General features: G+C 44.7%; 1 protein-coding gene across 2 annotated transcripts in view; it reads left to right on the top strand.

The window, feature by feature from the left end:
• The window catches only part of ADGRV1 (adhesion G protein-coupled receptor V1), a 2,479,945-nt gene that overhangs the window by 1,000,896 nt on the left and 1,466,681 nt on the right, over nucleotides 1-12,368 (top strand). For both annotated transcript variants that reach the window (XM_069627623.1, XM_069627624.1), the window contains 2 exons: nucleotides 5,379-5,583; nucleotides 6,520-6,666. In XM_069627623.1, the coding sequence (XP_069483724.1) occupies nucleotides 5,379-5,583; nucleotides 6,520-6,666 (352 nt within the window). The remainder of the gene's footprint in view (nucleotides 1-5,378; nucleotides 5,584-6,519; nucleotides 6,667-12,368) is intronic.

The raw sequence follows: 12,368 nt of genomic DNA on the forward strand, positions 1-12,368 counted from the left end.
TTGTATGATGAGCAAGTCTGCTTTGAGCTGTGTGTTAAAATCATGCGTTCCTATTTGCCAGATCAACAATATGATGGCTTTGCGGCCGGAGGATGGATGGTAGGATGGCCCAGAACTCACGTAACCAACAGATGCCAAACTGACAGAGATGATGGATAACACATTTGGCATCTCGTTTTTATTGACCCAGTAAATCATACAGATAAAGTAATCCTCTTACATGAGGCACGCAGTTTGACAACTGCAATAAGTACATCCCACTGGGTATTCATGCTGCATACCGCTCACCACCTTTACATATTTGATGGCTCGATGTCAGCTAACATAGCCTTTTCCCTCCTAGTGCACTCCACAATTTTCTGCACTGAGGCCACCGAGTGCCAAACTGCCAAATTTGCCATGGTCGTGCATATGTAAAACAATATTTAAGGATATAACATCTAGCGTTTATTGTGTGTAGTGCTTTTATGCTGCAAGGGGAACAGGTGCTATGAGTGACAAATCCAATTTTACAGACAGCCTTCTGGCGTTTGGGAGAAGGTGCCAAAATGTCTTTCTAGTTTAGGACTGTTTTGGAAGTTCATTACCATAACCCCTTTGTCTTGCTTTCTTGTATCAGTCCTTCACAAAATAGGCGACCCCTCCTCCCAGACAGGTTGCACGGTAAAAACAAAGGTATAGCTCCTACCTCTTGCCCAAGTGAGGGGGCCCCCACCCCCATATCGCCAGACTAGATAAGAGTAACCTCCTCTCCTGGTTCCATCTATTTTTCCTGTCTCTGACAGGTAGGTGTTCACAGTATGTTGTTTAATGAGGCACCTGTGGTCTGGACCTTTAGGGCAGACCCTCACTTAGCAGGTGGGACACAGGGCTAGAAGCACCTGTTGTGGCTGCAGCACAGTCTGCACCGCTTGCTCCTCCTTAACGTGGCCCAGAGGTAGAAGGAGGATCTTCCATGGAAACACTGACAACCAGGATGCGATCGGATGTTGTACAAAGTTCAGAAGGGTACAAATTGCAGCTGGAGAGGAAGGACCGATGTACAGGTTAGTGGTCCAACACTGCTATGATCAGGAGTCAGGTCCACACGCACTCATGCTCTATGCACATTATGCCGTCCTAATCCCACTGCAGGAAAAGGGGTAACCCATCCGTCCGTCCAGTAGTTTAATTTTAACTACCATAGTGTGCTTTTACCACGGGCTGCGTTCGCAGCTGCAGTAAAGCACCCAATGGTGCCATTTTTGTCAAAATGGCCCGGTCTTCTTTTTTCACCATTTCTTTGTGGAATGGTCCTTCATGGGATTTACTCTGCCCGCCAAACCAGGTTTGGTCCCTTTGTGCGTTTTGTCTTTGGCGGGATTCACGAGTGAAGCTCGCCTCTGGCTCCAGGGTGTCTGGTAGGAGCAGGAAGCGAGGGAGGTGCCCGAAACTCCCCGTGCTTAGTCTCCTAGGAGACAGAAATGCACTCAACCCTGCTGGGTGACTGACAGCTGGGCTGGAATGAATGGCAGAAACCTGCATAAAAGGCAAGGCTTTTTGGCTTGGAAGGTAGAGTCGGCCACTAGACAAAGAAATCTGTAGAAGAACTTGGAAGAGACACCTGCTGCAAATCCTGGTTGGTTTGCCCGGTGAAGCCCTGCTGCTGTGCTGAAGCTCCGAATTCGCCTCAACTAGAGAACCCTGCAAGGACGACTTCTCCCCTTGAGTTGGTGGGACCAATCAACTCCAAAGTAAGCCACCTAGATATCTTCTCGAACATGGTTGTATTTCCACTGCAGTTGTTGTTGGAACCGAAGAGACAGGGAGAGGAACACCAGATTGTGTGTGTTGCTTTTAAGTTGGCCAAGAGCTCCAGGAAGATCCTCCGGACTTGCAGGAAGCAGGACTGACCAAGCCCGAGCCACCTCAACAGAGTGCTGGACCCCAGATGCAAGGAAAGCCCATCTCAACAGCCAAGAGTCTGCAGTGGTGCTATTTGCTGAGACGCGAGGAGCTGAAACCGCAAAGTGCCACTGAATAGAAGTTGGTCCTTTTCTGTCGCCGACCATCCCGTTGCAGTGCAGTCCTACAGACATCCTCCCTCTTGTCTCCACGACTGAGGTCCAGGAACACCGGATCTGCAGAGCTACTCAGGAACAGAAGCCAGCTGGAACAATTTCTTCTAACCAAAGGTACTGTACATTCTAAGAGAACTTACCTCTTGTTGTGTAACCTCGCTTGTTCTCAGTGGAGACTTGTCTTGGTTGCTTCTGTAGAGTTGCTATCAGCTTCTTCACCTCACAAGCCTAATCAGCTTGTGGCCCTACTTTGATTTCTTCTTTTCTACAAAGACTTCTAAAACATTTTGCAAGACTTTTACCTACATACAAGAATTGCTTCAGCTCACCTAGACTTTTGTCCAATTGACTTTGGCATGGCTCCCTGAAAGACTCTTCTTCCCTCTGACTTTGTGTTTGGTCTTCCTTGCAGGAAAAGGTTAACTTACTTTGCATTGGGGTTACCAAAAGTACTTACCTGCTTCAGAATATTTGTGAGATCTCCGGTTTTATTCTAATAACCTTTCTCTTTGACATACTTCTAAGTATTGCTCTAAATGCAACAGTGATATATTAATGTCCACAGTGTCCTAGCTAGTTAAGTCACTTGAGGGTGTAAGAATTGTCTGTGTGCCATCCCAAATGGGTATTTGCTGATTTAGAGAAAATAAGAGTGTATATTTTGGAGTGTATGTGTGTATTACTATTATATTGCCCCTTCTGAAGAAGGCTTATTCAAACTGACTGTTAAATAAATGAATAATTGTTTAATCAAGAAACCTTGTGTGTAAGAGTTTATTTGAATACTTGTCACCGTGAATCTCTGTGTAACCTCCTTACTGCTCACTTTGACCTCTCTTGAGATAAGCCTGGCTGCTCATCACGCTACCAACCTGTGTAGTACTGATTTATACCAAAGGTTGGGTTCCTATTGCCAGGAGGGTTGTTGTAGTGCACCTAAAGGGTACTGCATACAATCTTGCCTCACACACACAGTGCTTTGAGATGAACTATCCCTTAAATTCACCTCCTTCCCTCAAGATTCTGCCATCCAGATCACCCCATCACCCAGAAACTCTGTGAAGAAGGATATCCTTTGGCAGGGGATCACTAAGCTGTTGGCAAAAAGAGCAATCCAATTGATGCCCATGGAAAAGCAGAGACAGGGGGTCAATTCCAATCTGTTTCTAGTCCTGAAGCCTTCAAGAGCGTTCCGGCCCATCATCAATCTACAGGGGGTGAATCCGTTTGTTGTAAAGTCAAGGTTCAGGATGGAGACACTCCCGTCAATTATTCCACTCATTGTCCTGGAGGGCTTCCTTTGCTCAATGGATCTGAACGATGCTTATCTTCACTTCTCCATTGGGAGGGCTGATTGGAAATAACTGAACTGCGCAATGGCTGCAGGTCATTTCTAGTTCTGGGTCCTTCCCTTCACACTAACTTCAGCCCATATGGTCTTCACCAAGATTTTGGCCCCTCTGGTGGGACTACTCCATGCTCAGGGGATGCGGGTAAGCTGTTACCTAGATGACTGCTTGGTCCATGCTCAATCCATTAAAGAAGCATTTTGGAACATGACCACTATCTGCTAGACCCTGTTCAGGCTCAGTTGAAAGCTGAACCTGGGAAAAAGGTAATCTGGTTTGTTCTCACCTGGGGTTTATAGGGAAAGACTTCAACACTCTCCTAGGTTGGGTAGTTCTTTCTCAACACAGGTCTGCCAAACCTTAGAACTGGTGGAGATCTCTCCTCTCCCAAACATCGCCACCGAGCCACACCTGTCTTCAGAGCCAGGGGACATGGCAGCATCAGACTTCATGGTACCCTGGGCCAGGGATCATCTCCAGCCCCTGTAGGCCCACATATTTTGGGACATTGAAGTCTGGCCACATAGGACTATTCCCTGCCAATTCAGCTGATAATATCAGATCTCCAGTTCTGACTTCCCTTTCAAAACTTATGAAGGGCTTCCCTTTAATTTTTCTACTCCAAAGATTCTCACCACAGATGCAAGCACAAGAGGTTGGGGAGGTGGTGGGCGACAATAGGGCCTGCAGCAGTCTATTTGCCTGCAGCAGGTGATTTGTAGCCTGGGAAAGTCAGAAGCCGGCAAATTACTAAAAGGGATCACGTTTGTTATTCCCTCATCACTATGTCAACAAGTCATAGACCTGGCACATGAATGACATAGCTGCTAGTGACACAAGACTATGGCGACAGCGAGTCTTAAACTTCCCTCAGCATTGTGGTGGCAAGGGAAGAAACATGTCCATGTTTTACTGAGGAGTGATCGACCTGGCAGAAAATGAGAAAACCTCTTTGATAAGGTTGATCAGATTGAAAAAAATAAAAACCGGGACAGGCAATAGACATAGCAGTAGGACTACAGTAAACACCAACAGGACTCTGATAAAAACTGCAGTCCTACTTCTATGTCGTGGCCTGTGGGTGTGTTCACCGGCACACAACTCTCATTCGAAGAGAGCTGCCAGGGAGGGAAAGGGGGAGTAAATGGGGGAGTGAAACGCATTGCGAGCAGTAACAGCAGCGCTGGGCCAGATTTAAGGATTTTTTAATCGGTTCCTTCCAATAACCAGGACTGTAGTCACCCATTCCTCCAATCCCAAGACGGGGTTTTGAAACTCCAAAGACTCTTGGTATGCCGGCACCAAGGGGTAAATAGCGGGACAGTCCCGGCAAATCCGGGATGTCTGGTCACTCTATCTTTGATGGATTGACGAAATGGGTTGAGGGATTTTTATTTGAAGCTGTGGGTAAATTGTAGTTTCCTTGGTTTCGGTATTATCTAGTCACATTGTACAATAGGGGAGTGACTTTGTTTAGGTCATTTCACAGGAGAGGTAAACAGCAAAGGGAAGTGGCATGTAGTGGAAGGGCAAGGGCAGTCTTAGTTGAGGCACGAATAAAGGAGGAATCCTTTGGCCAGTAGACATGTGGTCCCGCATGGTTTCTTTCCACAGCATGCATCTGTGTGCTGACCACGAGGATCATAATTTAAGATTTATGTTGATATGTGTTGATTATTGTTTAGGTCCTAGTGCCCATTGTGTTCCCAGTTACTGTGCAATCACCTCTGCCCAGCTCCTTTGCACAACGTGCTAGTCACGTTAGTTTTCCGATCACACTACTTTATAAAACCATTTATGGTTGTGCATTGCTTGCCCCTTTCCTCAAATACATGTAACAGGGAGCTGTTTTTCCATAGACGTCAATGTACACACCGTATTCCCTTAATTCACAAGGTACGAGACAAATCCAAACATTGAAATGCACCCTGTAATACTAAAATCATTCATTATTTTCTTTTAACGCTAGCTCAGGTGAACTGAAGTTCGAAGTCGGGGACAGAGAAGCAGTGATAGCCATAAATCTACTTGATGATGAAGTGCCGGAAGAAAATGAAACATTTAGAGTAAGACTGAAAAATGCTAAAGGCGGAGCAGAGATTGGTGCAAATGGTTACGTAACAATTATCATTTCACCTAACGATGATGCCCATGGAGTGATTGGGTTTACTCAGGTAAATGATTGCCGCGCCCTGTTTTGTAGAACCTAGATATAACAAAACAAAGCACCAATTGCAAAGACTTTAAGACAAATAACTCTGTTAAGTGCTTGTTAGTTGCATGCCGCTTTTCAAAATGGCTTCTTAATCTTTCTGTTTTCACATTTCTGCTGCCATCTCCACCGAGTTACAGAATGATTCCCAACGTTTTTATGGAAGTAGAGTGGGATCCCTGGTTGTGTAACACCCATCCTACTTAAATAGTGTAGTATTAGCCGGGGTTGTAACAGTGAACACGCACAGGTGACTATTGGCCCACTGTGCTGCATTGTCTCTTGACCCCAACGGCGGAAATTCTTCCGAAATTCCCATGGAGCCCTGTTGAAAATAAGGATTAACACCATCCTACCACAACTTGTTATCCCCTGGTATACCCACAAGACAAATTGGTGGTTACGTTAAGCAAGTCTCATAATGAGGCCCATTGTTTCTAAAATAACACCATTGCATACTACCAGTGGTATTACGTAATTCCACCTGAAACTGCTAGTCGGCAGCCATTTTGGCCAGACCAGTCAATTTGGCATTATTCATTTCAAAGACTTGGGGCGATGCATTGTGAGTATGTGCAATCTCTCAATATGTTTGGAAATCCATTCCCTCCCTATATGCACTCTCTTTCTTCCTCTGTATGTCAATAAATGAAGACACGTGAGTTTTACCATCACAACCCATTTTTGGGGATAACTAATTTCAGGTAAGTTTAGCAAGACCGAGAGTACACGGGAAGATAAGCTTGAGTCATGTCTGATGGAACAGAAAGATCACGATCTACTAACTGCATAACTGCAACTAACAGTCGTGCTTCCCATCCCCTTCAATTGTACATGTTGCATGCATGCCAAGTTTCTGATTCGTAAATAATATGAGCCCATCTGTGTTTATTGGCAGAGCTCTCTGTCGAAGCAGGCTGAGGAGTTGGAACAGGACAATTTGATCACTTTTACTATTGAGCGTTTAAAAGGAACATTTGGGAGAGTAGCTGTGGAGTGGACAGCCAATGGAAGTGTAAGCGATGTATCCCCAGCTTCAGGAGTGGTAAGTATCTATAGAATGTTATGTAATATTAGATGCCATTGGAATAATCAACATTATAATAAAGTCTCCTTTAAAAAGCTCTGTTATACAGTGAGAAACGATGATATGTATGACATATTCTTGGTCTACTACACAGGGGTGCTAATAATGTCATTACATATATTTAAGGAATGCTAAGAGGTTGGTTTAAGACAAAAAGAAAACTTATTTTCCAAGGAATTCCTAGCAGCTGTGTAAATAGAATCCCCTTTTTATTAGGATCTCTTGTGTTTAAGAATGAGACACTTGTACTTGTAGAGTACAGACGAGGGGCACAATGGTGGTGCTAGGGTGGAGTACACAGGCTGAGAGTAAGAAGTATGGAATACACAGGCGGAGAGTAAGAAGTATGGAATACACAGGCGGAGAGTAGGAAGTATGGAGTACACAGGCTGAGAGTAAGAAGTATGGAATACACAGGCGGAGAGTAAGAAGTATGGAGTACACAGGCTGAGAGTAAGAAGTATGGAGTACACAGGCGGAGAGTAAGAAGTATGGAACACACAGGCGGAGAGTAAGAAGTATGGAATACACAGGCGGAGAGTAAGAAGTATGGAATACACAGGCAGAGAGTAAGAAGTATGGAATACACAGGCGGAGAGTAAGAAGTATGGAATACACAGGCAGAGAGTAAGAAGTATGGGAAGCATGGGAAGTCTCGGGGCATAAGCAGAAATAAGGGCACAGAGGGAAAAGAGAAATGTAAAAAGGTGTTCACACAGCAGATACCTGCAGTTCATCCAAAACAAGGAGAGGAAGAAGAAGCACACCGGGCAAATCGAAGAGGAGTGAAATAGGATGGGTGGAAGGTCTGGCTGTGTCTCAAGCTCGCGCATGACAGAGGTTGTGTCCAAGAGGATTGCCCCCCTGGCCTGATCAGAGCTTACCCCCCTGCGCCCCATCCGAGGAATGCAAAGATCTGGCTCAGGGCAGGACTAGGCCGAAATGTAGGAGGGATTTACCACAGTGTCAGTCCCCAAACTGCAAGAGAATTCCCTGACTAAGAGGGAACCGTTAAAGGAGAGCAGACAGTAAAGGATAAGTACCACTAGGTACACTTGTGTAACTAAAACAAAAAGCTGGTACGCCTAAGAGTGCTCTAGGGGATGTCCATAGATTAGAACAATCCACACCATGACACAGGGACGTAGCAAAAGAATGATAGTCCATAGGGACCTATTTGATGGGACACAGATGGGCCTGTGCTAGTTATACAATCTAGAGGGAAGTCAAATGAAGTATTGGGATATACTCCAGGGTGGGGTTGAGGGGAATTGGAGCCAGCACCGGAAGTAGGTAAACAAAGATCCTGAGGTTCCTACACTGAAGACAGAACAGACTAAATGCCAAAGTTAGGGATGAAGGTTGGGGCAGGTAATATGCAGTTACACTAAGCGGTAAGCGGAAGGTGAAAACAACAAAGGGAAGGAGACGTGCAAGAGCAGATCAGACGGCACACCAGCGTCTTGTAAACAGGAAAGCCATAGGCTCAGTCTGTCTATCAGGGTTGGGTACATGGGTGGAGCATAAATGCAGAAGGTCTGAGCCCAGGATGAGTGTAGGAGCAGACCAGATGTCAGGCCTAGGTGTGGGTCATGTGATAGCCAGGAGAGAAACCTAAGCCAAGAAGAGGAGCAGAAGAAGGTTGAGAAGCAGGAATGACAACGAACGATCAGCAAAGAAGGAGTGTAGCATCAGAACAGTGCATTATCAGTGAGCGGCTCAGTAAGACTGGGGATTTCCTCATACAGAGTGGCAGTGTAGTGGAGGGAGTAGCATGCATTGCTGCCATGTTTTGTCACATGCATCGAATCACAAGGAATGCTGGCAGGTGAAGTCACTTCCAATGAGAACCTAGACTCTAGAGTCACCCTAGAAATTGCCAGGACAGGCGCCACAAGAACTGTTCAGCCGTACAGTCGATGCTCTTCAGGGAACCAAACTGATCCTGATATTCAGTGATATGTAAATATACACAATAGCAAAAGAACAGAAATCATAATAAAAAATCAAATCACACAGACTCAATGACAAATCTTTGCACTCAATGATCTTTGTCTGCCATCAAATCCCAAGTTGCAGTTTAATCTCTAAAAGGAAAGACAGATATTGGTGAGCAGGCATAGAGAAGTTCTTGTAGTTTAATAAATGCAGTTCCTAACGGCCATCCTCTCCCCATCTCCAGCAATATTGTAAAATAAGACCAAAGTATCATATGTATTGTATCTTTTAATAGTGAATGACTAAAAAAGATATATATAAAAAAGTGGATAGTAGAAAAGGCATATTTTAATATAGCAATAAAAAACTAAAAGAATACATTTGGGGAGGAAATAACAAGTTCATTTGAACAGTAAGGAGGTAATTTTGAAGTCAGTTGTGTACACCATGTTAATTTGAACATACAATGGGTCATTTTGAAATGAGTAAAGTGAAATATAAAAGTGCCCTTAGGCTTTCATTTTGTATTCCATCTTGTGTGTGTGCTTATTCAAGGAGCAGGAGGGCATCAAAGTGGAATTTGCATCTCTTCTTTGCTTTCCTCCTCCATCTTGTAAAATCACTCAGTTTTAAACCGGCATGAGATTTGCATACAGGCATGTAAGACTTTCTCTAGAATACGCCTTGTAAAGAACAGGTGGATATATAAAACGCTGAGTGCACTACACTTCCGGTTTGTGAGTGTTAAAAACTGCATGCCGGGTACCAGCAACTCCAAAGGGAAGCGTTGTTGGTCGCCTGCATGCAATTAGCATTTTATGTAAAATGACCCCTATGTGATTTACTTTGAAATTTGAGTTTAATTTTGTGAGTTTTCCAAAGAGCAGTAAACCATTACATGCGTTAGGGAGAACAGGATGGGTACAATTACAAGACAATCCTGAGCAGTGGCAATCCGTTGCCGATGGATTCCAAGTCATACCTAGCAATTCTCTAAACACAGAGACTAAAGTCATTTTCCAAGCTGCTGGAGCGTTTACAGCATGCTGGAGCCTACCAGGAGAAGGATTGCTTATTGGTCTTCTTCCTGCAGGCCAGTTTTATTTCAAGTCTTGTGATATTCATGATAATGGTAACTTAACACAATCTATGCTTTGTTGACTAAACATAGGTATTGTTTTGACAGATGAACCATTGAGCAAAGAGTCCTCACCTTTTCTTAATAAGAAGTGTGCCATGTGACCTTTTACTTGTTTATCCTATGCCTGCTAGACCTGGAACCTATAATTCTGACAAATATCCATTACCCATAGCTCCGATTGATGAAATGATACAGTTTGTAGGGCATCCATGTTAACATCCCTGCACCCATCCATCGCTGACACTCCTTTTATCATGTAACACCTACCCCAACACACAGAGCGCCACTGATCTCTCTTTGCCAAAGCATCCCTGTCAAGGCCCACTGATACGCTTCTTTGTGCATACGGATAATGTGCACTTCAACACATGGGTAGATGATCCCACAAACACTACGGCAACAGACATCTTGGACAACATTGGATTCATGGGACTTGGCCAGAATGTTCATCGGCCTATGCACTAAGAAGTTAGTTTCTCTTCTCACTTGGGGACAGACCATGAGTTATTATTGATGGAAATCAGAGGTCCTCCAGCTCACTTAAACTCTGCACCGATCCTGGTGCTACTTGGGCCCAGCCCAGGAGACAACAAGAACCCAATCAATGCATAGTTATGTTAGGAGTCGCAGGGCATCATTATATTTCCATGAACTCCTGAATCAAGTCTTCTAAAATAACAGCTTGGCTACAAACTGGTAGAAAGCAGCCTGGAGTGTCCTTCTTGTCTCTTACCAAAAGTACAAGAGCACAATTTACCAGGCTAAGGCATCTTATATCATCCTGATGATTGAAAAGATCCTGCCGGCCAGACCCGTCAGGATGAGAAACAGCCTGGTTCACCTAGACTGCAAACCCATCAATGTTGCACCTACGCGGGAACATTGCAGTAACTGTCATCAGTTCTTTGAGGAGAAGACTGATCACATTAAGACAGTTTTATGTGCAGACAAGACAAAGAACTCAAGTTAAAGATATTTTATTTAGTGAAGTTGTAGAGTATGGTTCAAAATAATAAAGATAGGGGATGTAAACCAACTTAACTCTCTGGGTCTTTACCTCCCAGGTTACATAACGCTGGGCTTGGGCACCGGTATCGAGAGTCTCTGTTTTCCCTATATTTTGTGATGGGATCACAGTCTCTTGTTTGTTGTAGATGTGCAGATTTTTCAAATCATTCTGCTTCTGAATGTCCACAGATATGTCCATCTATGACTTTCAAATTCTGATGGGTCTTCTTGACGCAGATGAGATATCGCTGGAACTTCTCATTCTGGAGAGTGTCCAGTTCTTCTTTGGGAAACTCAGTTTCCTGGGAAAGCTCAATCCTTGGTATTTGGTAGGGCGATGGAGGAGTTTCCCTTGCATCCCCAAGGACTGAGTACCCTAAATTTTGCAATCCTTTTCTGACAGGTTTGTGATCTCAGTCCTTGGAATTCTCTCGCAACTCTGTCCAACTTTCTCACTCTGATCAACTCCCATCTATTGTTATTCTCCACCAACATCCCCACTCTGACCTCCTTCCCCTGATAATCTCTACCAACCTCCTTATTTTAAGCAACCTTCATTCCTTAGTATTTTCCACTAACCTCCTCCTTACTGTCACCAACCTCCTCCTTGTTTTCTTCATCAAACTCATCATTACTGTCACCAACCTCATTCTTCCTGTCACCAACCTTTTTCTCCCTCTGTGGTCTCTCACCTGCTGATCTTCTTCGATCTCCTTTCTTTCTCCAACCTCCTCCGTGTTCACTATATGCTCACCAATCCCCTAGGAGCAAATTCTCAAGCTCCATATCCCAACTTTGTCAGACTGAGGTTGGGGGCTTTTATATGGTTTTGGCTTTCATCCTCTTTGATGAAAGGAAATCCAGGCATGTTAGCTGTGGTGGGTTTTGGCTCTTGGGCTCCTGGGGATGGCTTATAGTGGTGACTTGTGATTGCTTTGTTGCTCCCCTCGAGTGGTCCCCTTTCTGCGTGACACACTGTGACCCGGCTTCAGGGATCTTTTTTGGTTCAAGGAAGGCAGGTGTGCAAGCTGGGTATGGGGAACATGGAATTCATAGGTATCTGGGTGTGGTAGGAGAACTTTCATGCATCGTGCTGCCTGGGCCATTTGGAGATAGTGTGCAATGTTCTTTTGCTAATCAGCCCCCCCACCCCCACCTTGTAATCAGGGAATTGTATGCTCCATTTCCCTGCCCTTTGGCTCCTTCCCCATGCAGTCCACCTTCTGTCCCTCACTCAGCCCATCCTGTGGCCCATATAGGTGTTCCTAATGGGTAACTTGACCCACAACACTACATATTTAAGATGGATTCCCTTGGCAGCGGCAACAGCACAGGCAAAAGGGGTCCCCTGATTTCCGATTCACCTGTTCGCTCCAGCCCCCTCACAACCCCTCGCCCTGATGTCTGCTTCAACCAGGTAAGGGACGATTCGATCTGTGTCCCAGACCTGTCCAACCAATACACGTAACCCAGCAATTCCCAACATCTAACAATTACTATAAGGTGTCTTGTATTTGTATTGTATTCCTAACACACGTATGCAAGCTCACTATATCTTGCGCTCTACATTGTT

The sequence above is a fragment of the Ambystoma mexicanum genome, chromosome 6p, assembly GCF_040938575.1.
Source record: "Ambystoma mexicanum isolate Mex_15411 chromosome 6p, UKY_AmexF1_1, whole genome shotgun sequence".
Lineage (NCBI taxonomy): Eukaryota > Metazoa > Chordata > Amphibia > Caudata > Ambystomatidae > Ambystoma > Ambystoma mexicanum.